The sequence below is a fragment of the Leucoraja erinacea genome, chromosome 1 (genome assembly GCF_028641065.1).
Source record: "Leucoraja erinacea ecotype New England chromosome 1, Leri_hhj_1, whole genome shotgun sequence".
In the NCBI taxonomy this organism is placed as follows: domain Eukaryota; kingdom Metazoa; phylum Chordata; class Chondrichthyes; order Rajiformes; family Rajidae; genus Leucoraja; species Leucoraja erinaceus.
In genome coordinates, this window is record NC_073377.1 from 104,091,693 (window position 1) to 104,118,450 (window position 26,758).

Here is a 26,758-nt window from a genome sequence, read left to right on the forward strand (position 1 = left end):
TGAGGGTTTAAAGTATCAGAACATACATTTTTAACCTCACTCGAATTTAATTATATTTCCTCAAATGTACTTACTAAAACACTGTTAGTTAAGGATTCAAATATGGCATGTTAAAGGGTTTTAAGAATAGTTGCTTACATTTTTGGAAAGTCTGGCACTAATTTATCCTATTTTTTTTTTCCATGCAGTTGGATCTGTGATATTTTAGTAACTTGGACTGGACACCCTCACTGTTACAGATTAGGTGTAACACAAGGCGAAGCATAGCTGAGCCCAAATAATAATCAGCAATAAGTTTTCAGCATGTAAAAACAAAACGGGAAGAAACAAACCTGAATCCTGCCAGACTTCAGCAGCGCAAACATACATTGAGCCGTATTGAACGCATGCCTCCAATTGTGATATGCTACATGCCTTCGATAATTCTTTTTAACACTTAAAATCCAGCGGCAAAGAACCTGTGAGAGGGAAAAATTCACTATTTATGCAATTGTGGCTTTATAGAAAAAATATTCAACTTGGATCAACTCAGACTGCCAATGAGGCTGCCATTCACCAATTCTTCTTTAAATAGAGTTTAGAAGGATAAGGAAGGACCTAATTGAAGATTACCGAATAGTGAAAGGCCTGGATAAAGTGAATGTGGAGAGGATGCTTCATCTAGTGGGAGAGTCTAGGACCAGAGGTCATGAAATCTGAATAAAAGGATGTACCTTTAGAAAGGAAATGAGGAGGAATTTCTTTAGTTAGAAGGTGGCGAATCTGTTGAATTCATTGCCACAAAAGGCTATGGAGGCCAAGTCAATTGATATTTTTAAGGTGGAGCTTGACAGATTTTTGATTAGTAAGGGTGTCTGGGGTTGTGGGAAATAGGCAGGGGAATGGGGTTGAGAGGAAAAGCTAGATCAGCTATGATTGAATGGTGGGCTAGACTTGATGAGCTGAATTACTACTTAAATGCAGAAGGATAATGGGCATTTTGATCTGGTCTTTAGGGCAATAGTACGATTAGTAACATAATTAACTCAAGCTCCTGTCATACAATTGAACATTAATTTATTTGTTGCTGCCTTGTTTTGTTTGGGTGTTGAGAGATACAGCAGTGAAAAGACGTGGACTCTGCCAACTGCCTATGATCAAGTGGCTATTACAGATGTACTACCCACATGAAAGATGATGGTATCTTCCAACTGTAAGTACCAGCCACCATTTCTCGCTGCCTTTCCCCCAGTCTTACCTCAGCTCACTCCCATTACACATCCCACAAACACCCCAATCTCTGTTGCTAAGATTGCCCACGGGTTATCAGATGTGGTTACATGTCTCTGGAGTTTCCTCACACACATCAACCATGTGGGAGAGGCAGAGCTAAATAATGTTAATGTGTGCAGCCATTAAGGTCTTGAAAGGCTATCTACCTGTTTTTCTTGTGAACGTCAAGATCTGCCTCTCAATTTCCACTGATGTCTCTTTGTCTGGCTTACGTGACCGTAATCTATTGTAGTATTTTTACTTTATAAAGGTGAACACTCCGAGTAATTCCAATTCTGTTGAACTGATTTCTATTCCTTACTCACTTTGTTTTTTCTGAAAATTATTTTGCCAAATTTTCCAATATTAAAATATCTTATTAAAAAAAGTTTCAACATTAAAAGATAAATTAAAGAAATATACTGTTGAAAAATACTGAGCTTAAATACTGACAAAAAAATGTATTTATGACCTGATTTGTTCTTTCTCTTTGAATCAAAATAAATATAAAATAGCCCCAACTCTTTCATTACCATTGAACATCTTTCATACCAAGTCCTCAAATTGCACCGTCCCTTGACAGACACCGGCAGGAAAGATGAGCTTGGCAGACATCCGTATAAATGTTATAGCTGCCATATGGCAGCTCTTCCCTTTAATCCTCCTGGGATGTGGGTATCACAGGCAAAGAAAGAAATTAATGTCTTTGAAAAGAAGATATCAGCTGCCTTCCTGAATTGATGAATAGCAGTTATGCTACAACTGAGGGGCTAACGAGACCATTGAGAAGGCTGTCAACCACATTCTGTGTCTGGCTTTACATAGAACCAGCTAAGTAAAAGTGTGTTCCTCCCTGATGAACATTAGTGAATTAGACAGAACTTTATGATAATCAGTAGTTTCATCAACATCAAGAACATTGATAATGCAACAATTCAGCACTAGATCACGTCCTTCAGTCCTTAATGTTTGTGTCAACCATGATGCCAAATTAAACTAATCCCATCTGTCTGCACATGATCTATATCCCTCCATTCCTTTCCTGATCATGTGACTGCCTAAATGTCTCTGAAACTTTAGACTTTACTTTAGTGATACAGCGCGGAAACAGACCCTTCCGTCGTGCGAGTCCGTGCCGACCATACCGACCCCATACACTAGCACTATTCTACACACTAGGCACTAGGCACCCCGTGCCGACCCCATACACTAGCACTATTCTACACACTAGGGTGAATTTACAATTTACCAAAGCCAATTAACCTGCAAACCTGTGACTCTTTGGAATGTGGGAGGAAACCGGAGCACCCAGAGAAAACACACGCAGTCACAGGGAGAACGTACAAACTCCACACAGACAGCACCTGTAATCAGGATTGAACCTGGGTCTCTGGCACTGGGTACTAACTCTACTGCTGTACCATTGTCCTGATCCACACAACTTTGGGGTGAGGGAATGTGCAAAATCACACAGACAGCACCTGAGGTTAGGACTGAACCTGGGTCCCTGAAACTATGAAGCATCGGCTGCACCGCTGTACCACCCTTAGGCACCCTGTGTTTAAGCAGTTTATATTTCAACCTGCAAAGTTGTCCTCTCTGTCAGTCTACCTTGTTTGATTCTGATTGCCGCAAAGAGCAAGAAGTTGGTGTTCTTAGTTTAGTTTAGTTAAGTTTAGAAATACAGCGTGGAAACAGGCCCCTTGGCCCACCGAGTCCAAAATACCAACACATTGCTATTGTGTCTGATTCCATCACCTCCATTGGTAGCACATTCTAGGCAGCTAACACACTGGGTAAAGAATTGCTTTGTAAATCTATAAATTTTCTCCCTCCAAGCTTAAAGTTATCTGACATTCCCTTCTATGGCATTCCCACCATGGGGAAAGGACTGACCATTTATCCTCTTTATGCCTCTCATATTCTACACACTTCTATTAGGTCATTCCTCAACCTCTGAAGCTCCATGAAAACAATGGAGACAAGTTTGTCCAACCTTCCCTTGTAGCCAATACCCTCTAAATCAGGCAGCATTCAGGTAAACCTCTTCTGCACCTTGTCCAAACCCTCTACATCCTTCCTATAATGTGTCGACCAGAACTGCATAAAATATTCTAAATGCGTGTGGTCAACTTTTAACTCAATAAGCATACCATTGGCCTCTTTCACCACCCTATCCACTTGTGTTGCCACTTTCATGAAGCTGTGAATTTGCATCCCTTGATTTCTCCGTACATTAATACACTGAGTACACTAAGTGTCCTGTCATTTACAAGTACATAATCTTCTAACTCCTGAACTTCCAAAGTGCAAAACCTCACTATTATCTAGACTAAAGTCAATTTGCCGTTTCTCTGCACAAATTCCTAAGTGATCGATATCTTGCTGTATCCTTTGAAAACATTTCTCACTATCCACAGTTCTGCTAATTTTGTGTTATCAGCCAATTTACTAATCCGGCCTCCTATATATTTTTTGTCCAAATCATTTACATGCATCACAAATACAGAGGTTCCAGCACTGATCCCTGCAGAACTCCACTAGTCACAGATCTCCAGTTAGAAAGCCATCCTTTCATCACTATCCTCAGTCTTCTAAGGCCAAGCCAATTTTTTATCCACTCTACCACAAGTTAGTTTTTTATTTCCAGATTATTTATTTTACCAAATTTTAAATCAAAGCTCTTGTGGGGTAAAGTGAGCTTGTCTTTGGTTTACTGATTCATTAACTCAATCACTTAGCTACACTTCTTACAAAAGATTCCAGCTTCTCAAACAATAATTATGTGGGGTTGGAGAGGGGAGGGGGAGGGGGAGGGGGAGGTGAGAGTGGTAATTAAGTGTCTGAACTGATTCCCTTAAAATTATTCACATAGACTTCTGCAATACGACTACAAAGCTGTGAATTATTTGCACACACAATCATGACGCCCATTTTCTGGAGGCAGAGAATTTACCCACCAAAAATATTATAGATTGGACCCATTTTTGCTATGTTTTTAAATGCATGGCAGTATATCTGAGTCGACGAGCAATATTTTGGAAACTAGGTATGAACCACCCAGTTTTGGGCATGAACCGTCTCAGCATTGCTGAGGTTTACCCGGATACATTTGCACAGTTAATGACATCATAGACTGTGCATCAAATGTTTTCTCCATTCCCAGAAGAAATTATTTGGGGGAAAAACTACAAATCTTCATTACAAACTCAAAAAATATTAGGAACACAGCATGCAGGGCTCTGGAATGAAGGGTGTATGTGAAATACAAGACGAAAAAGCATGTCTCAAGCTGAAAGGATTTGCTACAGTGGGTAAGATAAGTTATTCATTTCCCTTTATTTATGTACTGTTTTGATTTTACTTAGCAGAGAATGGATTAGACCAGTTCCAATTTAATAGCAAAAAAAACACATCCACACAGTGAAAGCGTTTTAATAATTATTAATTTATCTATATCGACGTTCCATTACATATTGGGAAAGATGGGAGATGAAAACTGCCAAAGAATGTAATTAATCTGCAACTTACTGTAAACAGCATTTATTTTTCCCCTTCATACCTACAGTAGGTAGTTGTAATTAAGATTGCAATTGATTCTTTACATTAGTGAAAACAAATCCATAATTTTGACATTGATTTGAATCAGCATAAAATATCTCGGGTCTTTTGTATATTATTTTCAATTTTATATGTGCTTAAAGGTCAGTTTGCCCTGAAAGAGCCCTTACAAGAGGATGGCTATTTTTTTTTAAAATGTGTAATGACTCATCAGAAGCTGAGCCTTGAAAATCTGACGGTAAATTAATTATTTTGTTGTTCAATAATTATTTCTGATTATTCACCAAAAGAAATGCATTGGCTCACTACAATACTAAACATCATCCCACAATCCCTTTTGTTCCATTTCAGATGATTTGGAATTAAATGAAAGCTTCATGCAAGGCTAGTAGGGTTCAGAAAATATAATATGGTTCTAATTTTTCAGTGGCAAATAATAGTTGGATTTCTCGGGAAATTTTCAGCAGCACTTCCCTATGCCAGCAACTTTTAGATACCATCACATATTAATTAAACCTGCTGCAGTGAGTTCTTCTCCATTAATTTCGAAAGGAGGATAGCTGGGAGGTATCTACCCAGATAAGTATTAGCATTATTTAAAAAGTAAATTAAAATAATTTCATTTCACTTAAACGTATCTGTGTTTTTTTAATACTTTTGTTTTATCAATATTTTCAACATTGAATAATTTTTAACAGATTTGAATAGTTATTTAATGCTTCTGAATGTCAGAAATTTGCCAACTGGTTTAGTGGGCTGTCAGAGGTTTTGTTTGTCAACTAGTTTCTGGCTGGGACCTATTCTCCAACTACCTTCTCCTGCCATTATTTGATGCTATTGAAATACTGGCACAAGTAATAGAGGACCTGACAGTTGTAGCTTGGGCCGGATTGTTTCAGCAAGGTTCCAGCTGAAAACTCAAGCAGATTTGGAGGCAGATGAGATTATTTTTTTCTTGGCATCACGTTTGGCACAGACAATGTGGGCTGAAAGGCCTGTTCCTGTGCTGTACTGGTCTTTGTTCCATGTTCTATATTGGTTGGCTTGCTGCTGACTGCAAATTCCAAACTGATAAGATTGGCAGAACCCTTGGTTTCACTGATTTTCATGGTCAAATTCCCAACCTCCATTTTAGAATACAGAAGTGCAGGATCAGAGTATTTACCATTACAGGCACAGAGCTAATACTTCTCCACCCAGTGGGTCGAATGAAAGGGCTGCACATGTCAATAAATTGTACCTGTTTGATCTTGAGTAAAGTTAGACTAGACATCCTTCAAAATTTCTGCTTCAATATCATGGAAAGCTGTTTCATCCTCTCTCTAATCAAATCTGGTTCTTACATTAACAAGATATATATTGCTCAAAATTTAATGATTTCGTTTTCTTACTGTCGTTAAAATTCTTTTTTAATCCCACTTACAAAATAAATTATTAAGGCTTCCTTTGTGCTTATAGCCAAAACTTAAAATTATAGTATTCATCATTTGGCTTAGGAGTGGATACACAGATTAGTTATACCTCATTTTTCATCTGGAAATTCTGTACAAAATTCAGGTCAGTGAACATCCGGATGGCAGCCAATGTTGTCTCAACTTCAGACAACTCAAAATCACTGAAGCTAAAATCAAGTAGCTTAAGTGAATGAGCAGAAGGAACCGTCTTGACCTTAAAAAAAATGAAAGCAACATTTACAGGTTTACTAATGCTACATGGGAGGGTTTAAACTAGACTGGCAGGGGGTTGGGATCTCGTGCAGGACAGAGGCACGTGAGAGGCTAGAAGTTGGTATGGAGGGTGGTGTGGGAAAGGTTAGTGGACAGAATACGCAGGTGATAGGCGGAGAGCGAGGAAAGAGGGTTGGTTTAAACTGCACGTATTTTAATGCAAGGGACCTGATGGGTGAGGCAGATTAATTTAGGGTATGGATAGGTACGAGTGACTGGGACGTTGTAGCCATGTCTGAAAACTTGGCTAAGGGAGGGGCAGGACTGGCAGCTCAATGTTCCGGGGTACAGGAGCTTCAGCAGAGACGGGGGTGAGGAAAAAAGAGCAGGGTGGTTAAGGAGGATGTCACGGCAGTGATCAGAGATGACATTACGGACAGTTTGTCTAGTGAGACTATATGGGTGGAACTGAGGAATAAGCAAGGGATGGTCACCATGTTGGGGGTTTACTACAGACCCACAAATAGTCAACGGGAATTAGAAGAACAAATGTTCCGGGAGATTGCAGACAGCTGCAGGTCAAATAAGGTTGTTGTAGTAGGGGATTTTAACTTTCCCAACATAGACTGGGAAAATCATAGTGTGTAGGGTTTAAATGGGGTGCAATTCCTCAAAAGTGTTCAGGAGAGTTTTCTCAAGCAGTATGTGGAGGCCCCCACACTTGAGAGGGCAACGCTGGAACCAGTATTGGGAAATTGGGAAGAACAAGTTAATGAAGTGTTTGTGGAGGAGTCTCTTGGGACCAGTGACCACAGTTCGATTAGGTTTAAGATAGTTATGGATAGGGACGGAGAGGGTCCACGTGTTAAAATGCTCAACTGGGGTAAGGCCAACTTTGAGGGTATGAGAGAAGGTCTCACTCAAGTTGACTGGAGCAGGTTATTTGAGGGGAAAGGAACATCGGCCAAGTGGGATGTTTATAAAAGTGTGCTGACGAAAGCTGAAGATATGTACGTCCCCATTAGCGTGAAGGGCAAATGAGGCAAACGTAAAGAAGCTTGGCTAACGAGGGAAATTGAGGCGTTGGTCAAAAACAAATAGGATGCATGGGACAGGTATAGTCAGCATGGATCAAATGCATCCCTGGAGGAGTTTCAGGAACTAAGGAGTAAACTGAAAAAGGAGATCTGAAGTGCAAAAAGGGGCCAGGAGACAGTTCTGGCGGGTAGCATTAAGGACAGTTCCCAAATAGTTTATAAATACATAAGGGGGAAAAGGGTAACTAGAGGGAGAGTGGGACCTCTTAGGAATTAAAGTGGTCACCTCTGTGTAGAGCTACAGGAGATGGGCAAGGTCCTCAATGAGCATTTCTCCTATGTATTTACAGAGGAGAAAGGCAGTAGGACGGAGGAACTCAGGGCAGTCAATGGAAGTGGCTTGAGAGCAGTCAGTGTTTCTGTCGAAGAAGTACTGAAGGTACTGTCGTGTATGAAGGTAGACAAATCTCCAGGACCTGATCAGATATATCCAAGGACATTGTGGGAAACGAGTGAGGAAATTGGGGGAGCCCTGGTTAGAATTTACGAGTCGTCCTTAAATACAGGAGAGGTGCCGGAAGACTGGTGGGCGGCAAATGTTGTGCCTCTTTTCAGGAAGGGCTGCAGGGAAAATGCTGGGATCTATAGGCCGGTGAGCTTAACATCTGTAGTTGGAAAGTTACTAGAGAGTGTTCTGAGGGATAAATTATACAAGCATTTGGATGGGCAAGGTCTGATTAGGGATAGTCAGCAAGGTTTTGTGTGGGAGGTCGTGTCTCGAAAATCTGATTGATTTTTTTGAAGACATGTCCAAAAAGGTCAATGAGGGCAGAGCTGTAGATGTTGTGTACATGGCCTTCAGTAAGGCATTCGACAAGGCTCCACATGGTAGGCTGCTCTGGAAGGTTAGATCGCATGGGATCCAAGGAGAGATAGCTGAATGGAAAGCAAATTGGCTCCATGGAAGAAAATCGAGGGTGATGGTGGAAGGTTGCTTCTCAGACTGGAGGCATGTGACTAGTGGTGTGTCTCAGGGTTCAGTGCTGGGCCCATTACTGTTTGTCATTTATATCAATGATTTGGATGAGAACACACAGGGCAAGATTAGCAAGTTTTCTGATGATACAAAAGTGAGTGGTTTTGCATAGTGAAGATGATTGTGAATAAATGCAGCAGGATCTGGGTTGATTGGCCAGGTGGATGGAGGAATCGTTGATGAACTTTAATACAGAGAAGTGTGAGGTGTTGCATTTTGGGACACTGAACAAGGGCAGGACCTACACAGTAAATGGTAGGCCTCTGGGTAGTGTTGTAGAGCAGAGGGATCTAGGAGTGCAGGTGTGTGGTTCCTTGAAGGTCGAGTCACAGGTAGATAAGGTGGTCAAAAAGGCTTTTGGCATTTTGGCCTTCATCAGTTAGAGTATTGAGTATAGAAGTTGGGAGGTCATGTTGCAGTTGTATAAGACGTTGGTGAGATTGCATTTAGAATATTATGTTCAGTTCTGTGCCCACTGTTATAGGAAAGATATTGTCAAACTTGTAAGGGTTCAAAATACATTTACAAGGAGGTTGCCAGGACCAGAGGATGTGAGCTATAGGGAGAGGTCGAGTAGGCTGGGTCTCTATTCCATGGAGTGCAGGAGGATGAGGGGAGATCTTTTGAGGTGTACAAAATCATGAGAGAAAAGATCGGATAGATGCACGGAGCCTCTTGTCCAGAGTAGGGGAATCGAGGACCAGACGACATAGGTTCAAGGTGAAGGGGAAAAGATTTAATAAGAATCCGAGGGGTAACCTTTTCACTCAAAGGGTGGTGGGTGTATGGAATAAGCTGCGAGAGGAGGTCGTTGAGACTGGGACCATCCCATCGTTTAAGAGACAGTTAGACAGGTACATGGACAGGTTTGGATACGTGGAGGGATATGGACCAAGTGCAGGCAGGTGGGAATAGTGTAGCTGGGACATTGTTGGCCAGTGTGGGCAAGTTGGGCTGAAGGGCCTGTTTCCACACTGTATGACTCTATGAACATAATGTAAATGCTAAAGAATGGTTATCTACATTTCTTACAATTTTTGCTACTCCAGTCTTTACTTCTGTGTGATAACTTGTCAGGATAGGTAATCTTTACAGAGCACTGAAATAACTTTAAGCAAAGTCACTAGTAACATCCTCATTGACCCTGATCTTCCTTGCTCACTTCAATCTTTCTGAAACCTTTCACAGTCAATCACAACACTCTCCTCCAAAACGACTCCATCTGAAGAAGTGTCCAGACCCAAAAGTCACCTGTCCATTCCCTCCACAGATGCTGACTGATCCTCGGTTCCTCCAGCACTTATATGCAACCCCTGCATAGTTCAGAAAGGCCCTTCCTTGATTACATTCTTTCATGTGAATATTAGAATTCAGACATAATTGGTAATAAATGCATTCCTTCTTCTCGTGTACCTCCAGTGGTGGACCTACATTTTTGGGGCCCTGGAGCTTGAACTGTTATGGGGCCCCATCGCAACCAGCAACGAGGTCTAGGTAACCACTGTTATCTTCTTCAATGGGGTTGTTCCACGACAGGCTGGCGGGGTTTCAGGGGGCAAGCTCCTGCATTTTCAGGTACTGATTGTGGATGATCAGCCATGATCACATTGCATGGCGGTCCTGGCTCGAAGGGCCGAATGGCCTACTCCTGCACCTATTGTCTATTGTCTATTCACAACTCTCTGTGTGAAAAGGTATTTCCTCATCTCCGTTCTAAATGGCCTACCCCTTATTCTTAAGCTATGGTCCCAGGTTCTGGACTCTCCCAGCATTGAAAACATGATTCCTGCCTCTAGCGTATCCAAACCCTTAAGGGCCTGTCCCACTTTCCCGAGTTACTCACAAATTCTCCCAAATTTTCCCCTTGATTCAAACTCTGAGAATGTCCGTAGCGAGTACGTAGGAGTCCGTAGATATATCGTAGCGGCTCGTTATGCCAGCCGTAGGTATTCGGGGCATCAGGTAAGTCGGAACATTTTTTTCAGCATGTCAAAAAAGTCCAAGAGTAAAAAGATAGTTGGGAGGAGTTTGTAGATCACAAAAATCTTGATTTTTTTTTAAGGTCCTTTCAACTCAGCAAGGAGTCGGGAAAGTGCGACAGGCCCTTTAATAATCTTATATATTTCAATACAGCTAAAAAAATCTTTACAAAAATTATGTTACCTGAAATGTCTCTTTGCTTATCACCGAGATGAGAAAAAACATTTTCGCCTAGAGTTGTGAATTTGGGGAATTCTCTCCCACAGAAGGCAGTGGTCTCGTCTCCTTCAGCAGCACCTTGGTCTCCCTTCCCGAGCTCAGACACCTACTTCTCCTCACCTCACCTACGCTCACTTCCCCTCACCTACACCTCGACTAATCCCCTCGCCTCATTAAACCCCTTGCCTCGACAATACCTCACTACCAAACTTCTCCTCACACTTAAACCTCGCCTCGACTAAACCTCGCCTCGACTAAACTGTACCTCACTAAACCTCACTCCTCAAATAAACCTCACACCTCAAATAAACTTCACACCTCACCTCCCACCTTAACCCCACCTCAATTTAACTAAACCTCACACTTAATCTGCACCTCGACTAATCGCCAGCTCTCTCCCGCTCCCACAATTTATAATCCCCAAACCCCAACCAGGGGGGCGGGGCCGAGGCCGAGCGCGGAGAGCGGCGCAGGTGCATTGCCCGAGAGAGCCAATGGGAGGGGAGCATGATTAGGGGCCCTGAAGCTTAAGCTTCATTAGTTTCACAGTAGATCCGCCCCTGTGTACCTCATGGGTCTATTCTCAGCTGTCTCTTTTTTGGTCTCTCTAGAATTTCCCTCAAAAGATATTATTCACAGAATTAAAGTTCATTTCCACATACACTGATGACATCAACCTTTAACTTGCTACTTCACCTTCTCCAATGCATTAACAGGCTGCTTGTCCCATATCCATGCTTGGATGCTTCACAATTTCCTCTAGTTTAACCTTGGAAAGAGCGAAAGTATTGACACTAATAATACTGCTGGAACTCTGTAAAATTTACCTGCCCGGACATCAAAGGTTTACCAAATATGGTAACAACCAATGCAGAATTAAAATTTTAAATTGAAGATATACAAAATAATAGAATGTCAAATGTAAAATTAAAAGTGTTTTTACCGCTGTGACCTGAAGCTCCTCAGTTTCATTTTCAGTGGCAGATGCATGATATGAAAGTACCTGAAAAGTTCATAGAAACATGTTCTGAACACATTAATATCTAATGCCTGCAATCAATAGCATTTTTTAATTACTTACATTTAAATATTTAATTTAATTTATACTTTGTAATTACTTAAATGACTGTCCACCTTTTCTAAATTTAGTGGAATCTAGTGGGAAAAGGCTTCTGACGGTATTAGCTGCTGCAGAGACTATTGTCCTAGACAGGATCTCTGCTTGAGGCTAAGTAGCCATTCACCAATGCTGCTCTTTGCGAGATTGTCAAGACAGCAAGGCCTCCAACTGCGGAAATCCAGCTTGAGGCAAATACGAAGCATGAGGCAGGTCAAGCAATATCCAGCCCTTAAAATATCACAGAATTTGCAGAATAGAGACAAAATATTGAATGTGATCTGCATGAACACTTATATTCAACATGTGGCTTCTCTCACCCACTCTAAACCGTGCAACATATTCTGATCCAGCCATGTGTCTTCTGGTTGTTCATGAAAAAAATATTGATGCCATTTATTCCACTTTCTAACCACTCTCTTGATCTGTTCAGTTCCTAAATCAACAGCGAGTAAAAAATAAACTGCCATTTTAAAATATGCACCTGATTTCTATGGAGGGTCAGTGAAAATTATATAGGTGGCAAGATTTAGGAACAGCAAAATTCTTAAGTACCAGTTGGGCTTAGATGGTCCCATTTGTGACATGTGCTATTGTCATCAGACACACTTCACTTTCGTAGCCCACATTGGGAATTAAAATTTTATCAGAGAAAGTAATTTTGTTATTACCTTCTTTTCACTGTGATGTGATCAGAACACTTGTCTGGATAAGTTGGTGATTCTGCCATCATTTACCAGGTTTTGTACTCCAATATTATTCAGCAAGACTGAATCTTGTAACAGTAATTCCCTCAAATTGCAGTGAAAGTATTTCTGATCAGATGATGAAGTTTTAACCGCTCTGACATTTTATCTGGAAGGTGGTATTTCTACAATTAAGTAATTACAGTAATTGTTAAAAGGACTAGCCTATCAAACAAGGAAATCTGGCATTTTTAGCTTGATTGACTCTGAAACTAAGCTCTGATAACCATTACCTGTTTTCTGACAGGCCCTTGCAAGCCATCCTGTTCAAGGATCAGTTATGGATGAACAATGTAAAAATACACATTCCAAAACATATTAAATTAATATTCAAAAGTAAATGCCATGAATTGTAATGCATCTACCAAGGCCTGCTTCCACTGATAAAGAAAAGTTGGTAGAATTCTTGTTTGAATATCCCCAGCACATACTTACACTGGAGAACATGGACTGGTGACGTTTCAAGTCGGGACCCTTCTTCAGACAGTCAAGTCATAACGTTGCCTGTCCATGTTCTCCAGAGATGCTGCCTGACCCACTGAGTTACTCCAGCACTTTGTGTCTTGTTTTGTAAACCAGAATCTTGTAAATCAGTTCCTTGTTTCAACAAACATACTCTATTTTGCGCACGTCCCCACATGCCTGCCTTAGAAAGGGAGCAGGAAAGGATCTAGGAATCACCAATTCCAGGAACCTTAAATCGGTAATCTTGTAAAGGTCACCAATCTCTAGTGCATCACAGTTCGAATCTTTAGGGGTCCAGGTTTTGATCACGTGCTACATTCTACATGCTGGGAGCTGGCACCAACCTTTCATTGGACACTCCTCGCTTCCCAGGACAAGATCAAGGAAGTTTGTTGGCTGAAAGTGCCCTTTATAAGACATTAATAGTGACCACAAGATTGTTGAGTTCTTCATTAGGATGGAGAGTGACATAGTTAATTCAGAAACAAGGGTTCTGAAATTAAAGAAAGGTAACTTAGAGAGTATGATACGTGAATAGGCCAAGATAGACAGGCAATTGATTCTTAAAGGGTTGACGGTGGATATGCAATGGAAGGCATTTAAAGACCGCATGGATGAACTACAACAATTGTTCACCCCAGTTTGGCAAAAGAATAAATCAGGGAAGGTAGTGCATTCGTGGATAACAAGAGAAATCAGGGATAGTACCAAAACAAAAGATGAAGCATACAAATTAGCCAGAAAAAGCAGCCTACCAGAGGACTGGGAGGACTGGGAGTCCAGCAGAGGAGGACAAAGGGTTTAATTAGGAAAGGGAAAATAAATTATGGAAGAAAACTGGCATTTATAAAAGCTTTTATAGATATGTGAAGAGAAAAAGATTAGTTAAAACAAATGTAGGTCCCTTGCAGTCAGAAACAGATGAATTGATCATGGGGAACAAGGACATGGCAGGCCAATTGAATAACTACTTTGGTTCTGTCTTCACTAAGGAAGACATAAATAATCTGCCGGAAATAGCAGGGGACCGGGGGTCAAATGAGATGGAGGAACTGAGTGAAATCCAGGTTAGTCGGGAAGCGGTGTTTGGTAATTTGAATGGATTAAAGGCCGATAAATCCCTAGGGCCAGATAGGCTGCATCCCAGAGTGCTTAAGGAAGTAGCCCCAGAAATAGTGGATGCATTAGTGATAATTTTTCAAAACTCTTTAGATTCTGGAGTAGTTCCTGAGGATTGGAGGGTAGCTAATGTAACCCCACTTTTTAAAAAGGGAGGGAGAGAGAAAACGGGGAGTTACAGACCAGTTTGTCTAACATCGGTAGTGGGGAAAATGCTAGTCAGTTATTAAAGATGGGATAGATGCACAGTTGGAAAGTGGTGAAATCATTGGACAAAGTCAGCATGGATTTATGAAAGGTAAATCATGTCTGACAAATCTTATAGAATTTTTCGAGGATGTAACTAGTGGAGTGGATAAGGGAGAACCAGTGGATGTGTTATATCTGGACTTTCAGAAGGCTTTCGACAAGGTCCCACATAAGAGATTAGTATGCAAACGTAAAGCACACGGTATTGGGGGTTCAGTATTGATGTGAATAGAGACCCGGCTAGTAAACAGGAAGCAAAGCGTAAACGGGGCCTTTTCAGAATGGCAGGCAGTGACTAGTGGGGTACCGCAAGGCTCAGTGCTAGGACCCCAGCTATTTACAAAATATATTAATGATTTGGATGAGGGAATTGAATGCAACAGCTCCATGTTTGCGGATGACACATAGCTGGGGGGTAGTGTTAGCTGTGAGGAGGATGCTAGGAGGCTGCAAGGTGGCTTGGATAGGTTGGGTGAGTTGGCAAATGCATGGCAGATGCAGTATAATGTGGATAAATGTGAGGTTATCCACTTGGTGGCAAGAACTGGAAAGTAGACTATTATCTGAATGGTGGCCGATTAGGAAAATGGAAGATGCAATGAGACCTGGGTGTCATGGTACACCAGTCATTGAAAGTAGGCATGCAGGTGCAGCAGGCAGTGAATAAAGCGAATGGTATGTTAGCTTTCATAGCAAAAGGATGTTACTTGGTGAGACCGCACCTGGAGTATTGCGTACAGTTTTGGTCTCCTAATCTGAGGAAAGACATTCTTGCCATAGAGGGGGTACAGAGAAGGTTCACCAGACTGATTCCTGGGATGGCAGGACTTTTATGTGAAGAAAGACTGGATAGGCTCGGCTTGTACTCGCTAGAATTTAGAAGATTGAGGAGGAATCTTATAGAAACTTACAAAATTATTAAGGGGTTGGACAGGCTAGATGCAGGAAGATTGTTCCCGATGTTGGGGAAGTCCAGAACAAGGGGGTCACAGTTTAAGGATAAGGGGAAGTCTTTTAGGACCAAAAAGTGAAAAATAATTTTCACACAGAGAGTGGTGAATCTGTGGAATTCTCTGCCACAGAAAGTAGTTGAGGCCAGTTCATTGGCTATATTTAAGAGGTAGTTAGATGTGGCCCTTGTGGCTAAAGGGATCAGGGGGCATGGAGAGAAGGCAGGTACAGGATACTGAGTTGGATTATCAGACATGATCATATTGAATGGCGGTGCAGGCTCAAATGGCTGATTGTCCTTCTCTGGCACATATTTTCTATGTTTCTATTAACCCTACCCCACAACACTAATTCTAGTCTCTCCACTCAAGCCTTCTGAATATAGATAATATTTTATGGGTTTTGTCGAAGGGGAACTGGAAAGGGAATCAAAGATTTTGTTCGGGCAGTTACAAAGACATTAGTAACAGTGTCTGATTATATCCTTCAAGAAGCCTGAAGTAGCTGATGATTAATTGTAATAATATATCTCCCGCTATTTCTACACAAGCGATCAATTTAAATGCTGCCCAGGGAAAGGAAGATCAGTTCAATGGATAAAGGTGGACTAAATGGTGAGTTTAGAAGGTATTGATGAAAATTAAAATCTCCTTTTTGCCTCTTACCTCAAGTGTCACAACCTGTTTTGCCATTGCCACTTCAACAGCTTCATACATTTGAGTGTTCTGTATGCCCAGACCACAAAAAATGGCAAATGCTTCCAAAAATTGTTCATCATTTTTATTGAAGGCCTTGATTTTGTCAAGGGTTTCACCCATTTTGTTCATTAGCTGGCAGACACCTGCAGAGAACAATTATAGATAATAAATATTATAATTTCAATGGTTGTACAACGGGCTCAGTTCATGTTGTTGTTGGAAAATGGGAAATACAGAGGCTGGAATAACACACGGATGAATTAAAGTGATGTCAGAAACAATATTTACAACATCACTATAATCATATTAAGATGTATAACCATATAACCATGTAACAATTACAGCACGGAAACAGGCCATCTCGGCCCTACCAAGTCCGTGCCGAACAACTTTTTTTTCCCCCTTAGTCCCACCTGCCTGCACTCATACCATAACCCTCCATTCCCTTCTCATCCATATGCCTATCCAATTTATTTTTAAATGATACCAATGAACCTGCCTCCACCACTTCCACTGGAAGCTCATTCCAAACCGCTACCACTCTCTGAGTAAAGAAGTTCCCCCTCATATTACCCCTAAACTTCTGTCCCTTAATTCTGAAGTCATGTCCTCTTGTTTAAATCTTCCCTATTCTCAAAGGGAAAAGCTTGTCCACATCAACGCTGTCTATCCCTCTCATCATTTGAAAGACCTCTATCAAGTCCCCCCTTAACCTTCTGTGCTCCAGAGAATAAAGACCTAACTTATTCAACCTATCTCTGTAACTTAGTTGTTGAAACCCAGGCAACACGTACTACTGCAATCAGACATATCGAAACACTAAGGGGCAGAAAACACTAGTGGGAGTTGTGTACCGGCCACCTAACATTAGTAGTGGAGTTGGGGATGGCATCAAACAGCAAATTAGAAATGTGTGCAACAAAGGTAAAACAATTATAATGGGTGACTTCAATCTACATATTGATTGGGTGAATCAAATTGGCAGGGGTGCTGAAGAATATGATTTCTTGGAATGTATGCGGGATAGTTTTCTAAACCAACATGTAGAGGAACCAACGAGTGAGCAGGCTATTCTAGACTGGGTATTGAGTAATGAGGGTTAGTTAGCAGCCTTGTTATGCGTGGCCCCTTGGGCAAGAGTGACCATAATATGGTTGAGTTCTTCATTAGGATGGAGAGTGACATTGTTAATTCAGAAACAAGGGTCCTGAACATAAAGAAAGGTGACTTTGAGAGGGTATGAGACGTGAATTGGCCAAGATAGACTGGCAAATGATTCTTAAAGGGTTGACCGTGGATATGCAATGGAAGGCATTTAAAAACTGCATGGATGAACTACAACAATTGTCCATCCCAGTTTGGCAAAATAATAATTCAGGGAAGGTAGTGCATCCATGGATAACAAGGGAAATCAGGGATAGTATCAAAACAAAAGATGAAGCGTACAAATTAGCCAGAACAAGCAGCCTACCAGAGGACTGGGAGAAATTCAGAGTCCAGCAGAAGAGGACAAAATGCTTAATTAGGAAAGGGAAAATAGTTTATGAAAGAAAACTGGCAGGGAACATAAAAACTGACTGCAAAAGTTTGTATAGATATATGAAGAGGAAAAATTAGTTAAAACAAATGTAGGCCCCTTGCAGGAAGAAACAGGCGAATTGATCATGGGGAACAAGGACATGGCAGACCAATTGAAAAACTACTTTGGTTCTGTCTTCACTAAGGAAGACATAAATAATATGCTGGAAATAGCAAGAGATCCCAGAGTACTTAAAGAAGTAGCCACAGAAATAGTGGATGCATTAGTGATAATTTTTCAAAACTATTTAGATTCTGGAGTAGTTCCTGAGGACTGGAGAGTAACTAATGTAACCCCACTTTTTAAAAAGGGAGGGAGAGAGAAAACGGGGAATTACAGACCAGTTAGTCTAACATCGGTGGTGGGGAAACTGCTAGAGTCAGTTATTAAAGATGGGATAGCAGCGCATTTGGAAAGTGGTGAATTCATTGGACAAAGTCAGCATGGATTTATGAAAGGTAAATCATGTCTGACGAATCTTATAGAATTTTTCGAGGATGTAACTAGTAGAGTGGATAAGGGAGAACCAGTGGATGTGTTATATCTGGACTTTCAGAAGGCTTTCGACAAGGTCCCACATAAGAGATTAGTATACAAACCTAAAACACACGGTATTGGGGGTTCAGTATTGATGTGGATAGAGAACTGGCTGGCAGACAGGAAGCAAAGAGTAGGAGTAAACGGGTCCTTTTCAGAATGGCAGGCAGTGACTAGTGGGGTACCGCAAGGCTCAGTGCTGGGACCCCAGCTATTTACAATATATATTAATGATCTGGATGAGGGAATTGAATGCAACATCTCCAAATTTGCGGATGACACGAAGCTGGGGGGCAGTGTTAGCTGTGAGGAGGATGCTAGGAGGCTGCAAGGTGACTTGGACAGTTTGGGTGAGTGGGCAAATGCATGGCAGATGCAGTGTAATGTGGATAAATGTGAGGTTATCCACTTTTGTGGCAAAAACAGGAAAGTAGACTATTATCTGAATGGTGGCCGATTAGGAAAAAGGGAGATGCAACGAGACCTGGGTGTCATGGTACATCAGTCATTGAAAGTAGTAATGCAGGTGCAGCAGGCAGTGAAGAAAGCAAATGGTATGTTTACATTCATAGCAAAAGGATTTGAGTATAAGAGCAGGGAGGTTCTACTGCAGTTGTACAGGGTCTTGGTGAGACCACACCTGGAGTATTGCGTACAGTTTTGGTCTCCCAATCTGAGGAAATACATTCTTGCCATAGAGGGAGTACAGAGAAGGTTTACCAGACTGATTCCTGGGATGGCAGGACTTTCATATGAAGAAAGACTGGATAGACTCGGCTTGTACACGCTAGAATTCAGAAGATTGAGGGGGGATCTTATAGAAATTTACAAAATTCTTAAGGGGTTGGACAGGCTAGATGCAGGAAGATTATTTCCGATGTTGGGGAAGTCCAGAACAAGGGGGTCACAGTTTAAGGATAAGAGGGAAGTCTTTTAGGACCAAGATGAGAAAATCATTTTTTACACAGAGTGGTGAATCTGTGGAATTCTCTGCCACAGATGGTAGTTGAGGCCAGTTAATTGGCTATATTTAAGAGGGAGTTAGATGTGGCCCTTGTGGCTAAAGGGATCAGGGGGTATGGAGAGAAAGCAGGTACAGGATACTGAGTTGGATGATCAGCCATGATTATATCGAATGGTGGTGCAGGCTCGAAGGGCCGAATGGCTTACTCCTGCACCTATTTTCTATGTTTCTATGTTTCTATTTCACTTTGTGTTCTTCAATATGATAGATAAGGAATGAGTTTGTCCGACTTCACTTCTATCATTTTGTTGCCACTGTCAGAGAGGTCACTGGAGAGAAATTTTAACTTCCAGGTGGTAGACACAAAACTGAAGACAGGCACAAAAAGCTGGAGTAACTCAGCTGGGCAGGCAGCATCTCTGGAGAGAACGAATGGGTAACATTTCGAGTTGAGACCCTTCTTCATTGGTTAGGGATAAGGGAAACAAGAGATATAGACGGTGATGTGGAGAGATACAGTAAAGAACGATGAAAGAAATGCAAAAAGTAATAATGATAAAGGAAACAGACCATTGCAAGGTGTTTGTAAGGTGAAAATGAGAACCCAGCGCAACTTCGGTGGGGGAGCGATAGAGAGAGAGGGAATGCTGGGGCTACCTGAATTGAGAGAAATCAATATTCATACCACTGAGCTGTAAGCTTCCCAAGCGAAATATGAGATGCGGTTCCTCCAACTTACATTTAGCATCACTCTGACAATGGAGGAGACCGAGGACAGAAAGGTCTGTGTTGGAATGGGAAGGAGAATTAAAGTGTCCAGCAACAGGGTGATCGGGTTGGTTCAGGAGGGCTGAGCGAAGGTGTTCCGCGAAATGATCGCCCAGTCTGCGTTTGTTCTCGCCGATGTATAAGTCCACATCTTGAACAACAGATACAGTAGATGAGGTTGGTGGAAGTGCAAGTGAACCTATGCCTAACCTGAAAGGACTGTTGAGGTCCCAGGACAGAGTCGAGGGAGGAGGTATAGCGACAGGTGTTGTATCTTCTGCGGTTGCAGAAGGTACCTGGGGAGGGGGCAGTTTGGGTGGGAAGGGATGAGTTAGCCAGGGAGTTGCGGAGGGAACGGTCTCTGCGGAAAGGGGTGGAGATGGCAAAATGTGGTTAGTGATGGGATCCTGTTGGAGGTGGTGGAAATTTTGGAGGATTGTGTGTTGTATGCGATGGCTGATGGGGTGGAAGGTAAGGATTAGGGGGACTCTGTTTCTGTTGCGATTAGGGGGAAGGGGAGCAAGGGCAGAGCAGCGGGGTACCAAGGAGACACGAGTGAGTGTCTCATCTATGATGGGAGAGAGGAACTCCGTTCCCTAAAGAATTAGGACATCTCGGATGTTCTAGTATGGAACACCTCATCTTGGGCACAGAAGCGACGTAGACGGAGGAATTAGGAGTACGGAATAAAGTCTTTCTAAGAAGCAGGGTGGAAAGAACTGTAGTAGAGATAGTTGTAGGAGTCAGTGGGTTTGTAATAGATGTCAGTCAATTGTTTATTTCCTGTGATGGAGACTGTGAGATCAAGAAAGGGGAGGGAGGTGTTGGCGATGGTCCAAGTAAACTTGAGTGCAGGATGAAAATTGGTGAAGTTGATGAAGTCCATGAGTTCTGCAATGGTGCAGGAGGTAACACCAATGTAGTCATCAATATAACGGAGATAGAGATAGAATTCGGGAATAGGGCCAGTGTCCACCTGGAACAGGGAATGTTCAACATATCCTACAAAAAGGCAGGCATAACTGGGGCTCTTGCGGGTGCCCAGAGGGCAGTGGGAGGAGTCAAAGGAGAAGTTGTTGAGGGTGAGGACCAGCTCCGCTAACCATATAACCATATAACATATAACCATATAACAATTACAGCACGGAAACAGGCCATCTCAGCCCTATAAGTCCGTGCCGAACAACTTTTTTTCCCTTAGTCCCACCTGCCTGCACTCATACCATAACCCTCCATTCCCTTCTCATCCATATGCCTATCCAATTTATTTTTAAATGATACCAACGAACCTGCCTCCACCACTTCCACTGGAAGCTCATTCCACACCGCTACCACTCTCTGAGTAAAGAAGTTCCCCCTCATGTTACCCCTAAACTTCTGTCCCTTAATTCTCAAGTCATGTCCTCTTGTTTGAATCTTCCCTATTCTCAAAGGGAAAAGCTGATCCACATCAACTCTGTCTATCCCTCTCATCATTTTAAAGACCTCTCTCAAGTCCCCCCTTAACCTTCTGCGCTCCAGAGAATAAAGACCTAACTTATTCAACCTTTCTCTGTAACTTAGTTGTTGAAACCCAGGCAACATTCTAGTAAATCTCCTCTGTACTCTCTCTATTTTGTTGACATCCTTCCTATAATTGGGCGACCAAAATTGTACACCATACTCCAGATTTGGTCTCACCAATGCCTTGTACAATTTTAACATTACATCCCAGCTTCTATACCCAATGCTCTGATTTATAAAGGCTAACATACCAAAAGCTTTCTTTACCACCCTATCTATATGAGATTCCACCTTCAAGGAACTATGTACGGCTATTCCCAGATCCCTCTGTTCAACTATATTCTTCAATTCCCTACCATTTACCATGTACGTCCTATTTTGATTTGTCCTGCCAAGGTGTAGCACCTCACATTTATCAGCATTAAACTCCATCTGCCATCTTTCAGCCCATTCGTCCAAATGGCCTAAATCACTCTGTAGACTTTGGAAATCCTCTTCATTATCCACAACACCCCCTATCTTGGTATCATCTGCATACTTACTAATCCAATTTACCACACCTTCATCCAGATCATTGATGTACATGACAAACAACAAAGGACCCAACACCAATCCCTGAGGCTCCCCACTAGTCACCTGCCTCCAACCCGACAAACAACCATCCACCATTACCCTCTGGCTTCTCCCATTCAGCCACTGTTGAATCCATCTTGCTACTCCTGCATTTATACCCAAGAGTTGAACCTTCTTAACCAACCTTCCATGAGGAACCTTGTCAAAGGCCTTACCAAAGTCCATATAGACAACATCCACTGCATTACCCTCGTCAATTTCCCTAGTAACCTCTTCAAAAAATTCAAGAAGATTAGTCAAACATGACCTTCCAGGCACAAATCCATGCTGACTGTTCCTAATCAGACCCTGTTTATCCAGATGCTTATATATATTATCTCTAAGTATCTTTTCCATTAATTTGCCCACCACTGAAGTCAAACTAACAGGTCTATAATTGCTAGGTTTACTCTTAGAACCCTTTTTAAACAATGGAACAACATGCGCAGTACGCCAATCCTCGGGGACTATTCCCGTTTCTAATGACATTTGAAATATTTCTGTCATAGCCCCGGCTATTTCTACACTAACTTCCCTCAATGTCCTAGGGAATATCCTGTCAGGACCTGGACACTTATCCACTTTTATATTTTTCAAAAGTGTCAGTACTTTTACTTTGATACTCATAGTATCCATAGCTATTCTACTAGTTTCCATTACCTCACATAATTCAATATCCTTCTCCTTGGTGAATACCGAAGAAAAGAAATTGTTCAATATCTCCCCCATCTCTTTTGGCTCTGCAGATAGCTGTCCACTCTGTTTCTCCAATGGACTAATTTTATCCCTCGTTATCCTTTTGCTATTAATATAGCTGTAGAAACCCTTTGGATTTACTTTCACCTTACTTGCCAAAGCAACCTCATGTCTTCTTTTAGCTTTTCTAATTTCTTTCTTAAGATTCTTTTTACATTCCTTATACTCCTCAAGCGCCTCATTTACTTCATACTGCCTATAATTATTGTAGATCTCCCTCTTTTTCCGAACAAGATGTCCAATTTCCCTTGAAAACCAGGGCTCTTTCCACTTTTTACTGTTTCCTTTCAACCGAACAGGAACATAAAGATTCTGTACTCTTAAAACTTCCCCTTTAAATGTCCTCCATTTCTCTTCTACATCCTTCCCATAAAACAAAATGTCACAGTTCACTCCTTTTAAATCCTTTCGCATCTCTTCAAAGTTAGCCTTTCTCCAATCAAAAATCTCAACCTTAGGTCTAGTTCTGACCCTCTCCATAATTATATTGAAACTAATGGTATTGTGATCACTGGACCCGAAGTGCTCCCCAACACATACCTCCGCCACCTGTCCCGCTAAGCGGAGTAGAGTGTAAGTAGAGGGAAATTAGATGGTTCTGCGGTCAAGGAAGAAACGGAGCTTTGAGGCCTTCCTGGTGGGGAATGGAGGTGTAGAGTGCCTGAACGTCTATACTGAAGATGAGGGGGCTCGGAATGCAGGTCATTAAAGAGATGAAGGGCATGTGAGGTATCTTGGACATAGGTCGGGTGAGATTGGACCAGCGGGGATAGGGTGGAGTCGAGGTACCTGGAAATCATTTCCGTGGGACAGGAGCAGGCAGAAACAATGGGTCTGCCAGGGCAGGTGTGTTTGTGGATTTTGGGGAGAAAGTAAAACGGGCTGTGCATGGCTGGGAAATGATAAGGTTGGAGGACGTGGAAGGCAAACAACCAGAAGTGATGAAATCAGTAATGGTTTGAGATTAAGGCCTGGTTCTCATCTGTGCGATCATGGTCCAAGGATAAGTAGGAGGAGGTGTCTGAGTCCGCCTGTTGGCAGACCAAGCAAGTAGGAGGAGGTGTCTGAGTCCGCCTGGCCCCAGTCCGGTAGAGGTCAGCGCGCCAGACTACCACAGCGCCTCCCTTGTCGGCGGGTTTGATTATAATGTCAGGGTAGCTGCAGAGTGAGTGGAGGGCTGTACGTTCAGTGGGAATAAGGTTGGAGTAGGTAAGGGGAGTGGAAAAGTTGAGACGGTTGATGTCACGCCGGCACTTAGATATAGAGGTCAAGAGAAGGTAGAAGGTCGTTCTGGGGAGTCCAAGAGGAGGGGGACCGGTGGAGACGGGAGAAGGGGTCATCACTGGATGGTGAGGACTCCTTCCGATAGAAAAAGGCACGGTGGCGGAGGCGATGGAAGAAAAGCTCCACGTTGTGGCAGACCCGGAAATCGATGAGGTGGAGGTGGGCGGAGGGGAACGAAGGTGAGGCCTCTGTCCCGGACAGACCATTCCGTATCAGAAAGGGGAAGGTCGGAGGATAGTGAACACACGACAAGGGTGGGGGTTGGGGTCAAAGGAGAGCTGGGGAGTGGACAAAGGCGAGTCGAGATCTGGTGGGTGTTCAAAGAGGAAGGGGGCGTGAGGTCTATTGTATGGGTGTGGTGTGGTCGGGGTAACCTGGTTAAACGAGGGGGAAGGGAAAGACCCATCACTCATGAGGTTCCCTCTAGCAGTGGGGGAGCAGTAGGACCCAGCAGAGTCAGGCCACGTGGTGTTGGAGTCTGCATCATGGAGGTTGTGGGTCTAGTGCTGAGCCTGGAACTCAGGAGATGCGATGGCTCCGGCCCGCTGGTGGGTGGTGAAGAGATGAGGGTCGGCGGAGTCGCTGGTGGAGGCCCGTGGGGGGCTGGAGTATAGGCGATATAAGTTCATTGTGTGCAGTTCTGTTCACCCCATTACAGGAGGGATGTACTGGTTTTGGAGAGTGTGCTGAATAAGTTTACCAGAATGCTACCTGATGAGAGGGTATTAGCAGATCGGAGAGGTTTTACAAATTTACATTGTTGAAGGTTGAAGAGAGATCTGATAAAAAATGTATAACATTATGAAGGCATGGATTTACCAGCATGGTATCCTGCCAAAGATACTCTGGCCACTGCTTGTCTACGAAGTCCCAATATCCATCGTAGAGAGATTGGAGAGGAAAGTCAGCAGCTTTCTCAGAAGGTGGCTGGGACTGCCCAGGAGCCTTAGCAGCATCGCCCTTTATGGAAACAACACCGAGCTCCAGCTGCCCCTGAAGTCCCTGGAGGAGGAGTTCAAGGTGACTCGGGCCAGAGAGGTGATGCTGTACAGGGACTCCAGTGACCCCAAGGTGGCTCAGGCAGGGGTGGAGGTGAAAACTGGGAGGAAGTGGAGAGCCGGCGAAGCTGTGCTGCAAGCAGAGTCCCGGATACGCCACAGAGTCCTGGTGGGAGCAATGACTCAGGGAAGAGCAGGCCTGGGAATCTTCCCATCTCCCCAGTTTGACAAGGCCAAGGGGAAGGAGAGGAGCAGGCTGGTCCAGGAGGAAGTGAGGGCAGTGGTGGAGGAGGAGAGGTGTACCAGAGCAGTTGGATTGAGGCAGCAGGGAGCCTGGACAAGGTGGGAGCAGGCCATTGACCGAAAAGTCACATGGACTGAGCTCTGGCAGGCTGAACCACAGCGCATCAAGTTCCTGGTCCAGGCAGTGTATGATGTCCTGCCCAGCCCATCGAACCTCTTCATCTGGGGCAAAGTGGAATCTCCGGATTGCCCGCAATGCTCAGGCAAGGGGGCATTGGAACACATCCTGAACTGCTGCCCAAAGGCTCTTGGCCAGGGCCGGTACACATGGCGTCACGACCAGGTTCTCAAACCCATTGCAGAAGCCATCAGCATGGGGATCAGCAACTGCAGACGAGAACGCCCCACCACCCAGATGATCACCTTCGTGAAGGCTGGAATGCAGCTGTCAAGAACCACAGCAGCCTGGAATCTGTCAGGAATCCTGGCAACTGCACAGGACTGGCAGCTTTCAGTAGACCTGGTGAAACAGCTGAAGTTCCCACAGCACATTGCCACGACCACCCTGAGGCCAGATATCCTCCTGGTCTCATAGGCGACCAAAAACATCGTCTTGTTGGAACTGACAGTGCTGTGGGAGGACCGTCTGGAGGAGGCCCACGAGAGGAAGATGACCAAATATGAAGAACTGGTCATTGACTGCCACAAGCAGGGCTGGAAGGCAAGGTATATGCCCATCGAGGTTGGCTGCAGAGGTTTTGCAGGGCAATCGCTCTACAAAGCCTTGAGTGCACTGGGCATCAACGGAGTGGCAAGGAGAAGGGCCATCAAGAACACCACAGAGGCAGCGGAGAAGGCCTCGAGATGGCTCTGGATCAGGAGAGGAGGTCCATGGGGAGGAGCGAATGCCACCTGAACACGTCGTGGTCTGATCAACCACGGCTCGGTCGCCTGGGTGAGGGTGTCTGATGTTGAAAGAACCGAAACACCCAATGACCCCAGGTTACATCACTGATGATGTGTTCAGGAGCATCTATCGATGTATTTGTATCAATGAGAGGCATAGATAGGGTAGATAATAAGGATTTATTTTTCTCCCAAGATGGAAATGTCAGAGAATAGGTCAGAGGGGGAAAGTTAAAGAAAGATTCTAAGGGGAGTAGGAGGCAACCGTGGCTGACAAGAGAAGTTGGGGATAGAATAAAACTAAAAGAAAAGATGTATAACACAGCAAAGAGGATTAGGAAACTTTCACAGGACAACAGAAGGAAACAAAACAGGCAATAAGGGCTAAAAAGATGAAGTACGAGGGGAAGCCGGCCAGGAATATAAAGAAGCTTCTTTCGATATGTTAAGGGAAAAAGAGTAGCAAAGTCAAATGTGGGACCCTTGAAGGCAGACATGGGTGAAATTATTAT

The 26,758-nt window shown here is 43.2% G+C and overlaps 1 protein-coding gene across 2 annotated transcripts in view; it reads right to left on the reverse strand.

Moving 5' to 3' along the window:
- Positions 1-26,758, reverse strand: part of pde5ab (phosphodiesterase 5A, cGMP-specific, b) — a 125,006-nt gene that overhangs the window by 32,678 nt on the left and 65,570 nt on the right. For both annotated transcript variants that reach the window (XM_055640523.1, XM_055640516.1), the window contains exons 10-13: positions 16,064-16,239; positions 11,695-11,754; positions 6,334-6,480; positions 333-458 (exon numbers count right to left, since the gene is read on the reverse strand). In XM_055640523.1, the coding sequence (XP_055496498.1) occupies positions 333-458; positions 6,334-6,480; positions 11,695-11,754; positions 16,064-16,239 (509 nt within the window). The remainder of the gene's footprint in view (positions 1-332; positions 459-6,333; positions 6,481-11,694; positions 11,755-16,063; positions 16,240-26,758) is intronic.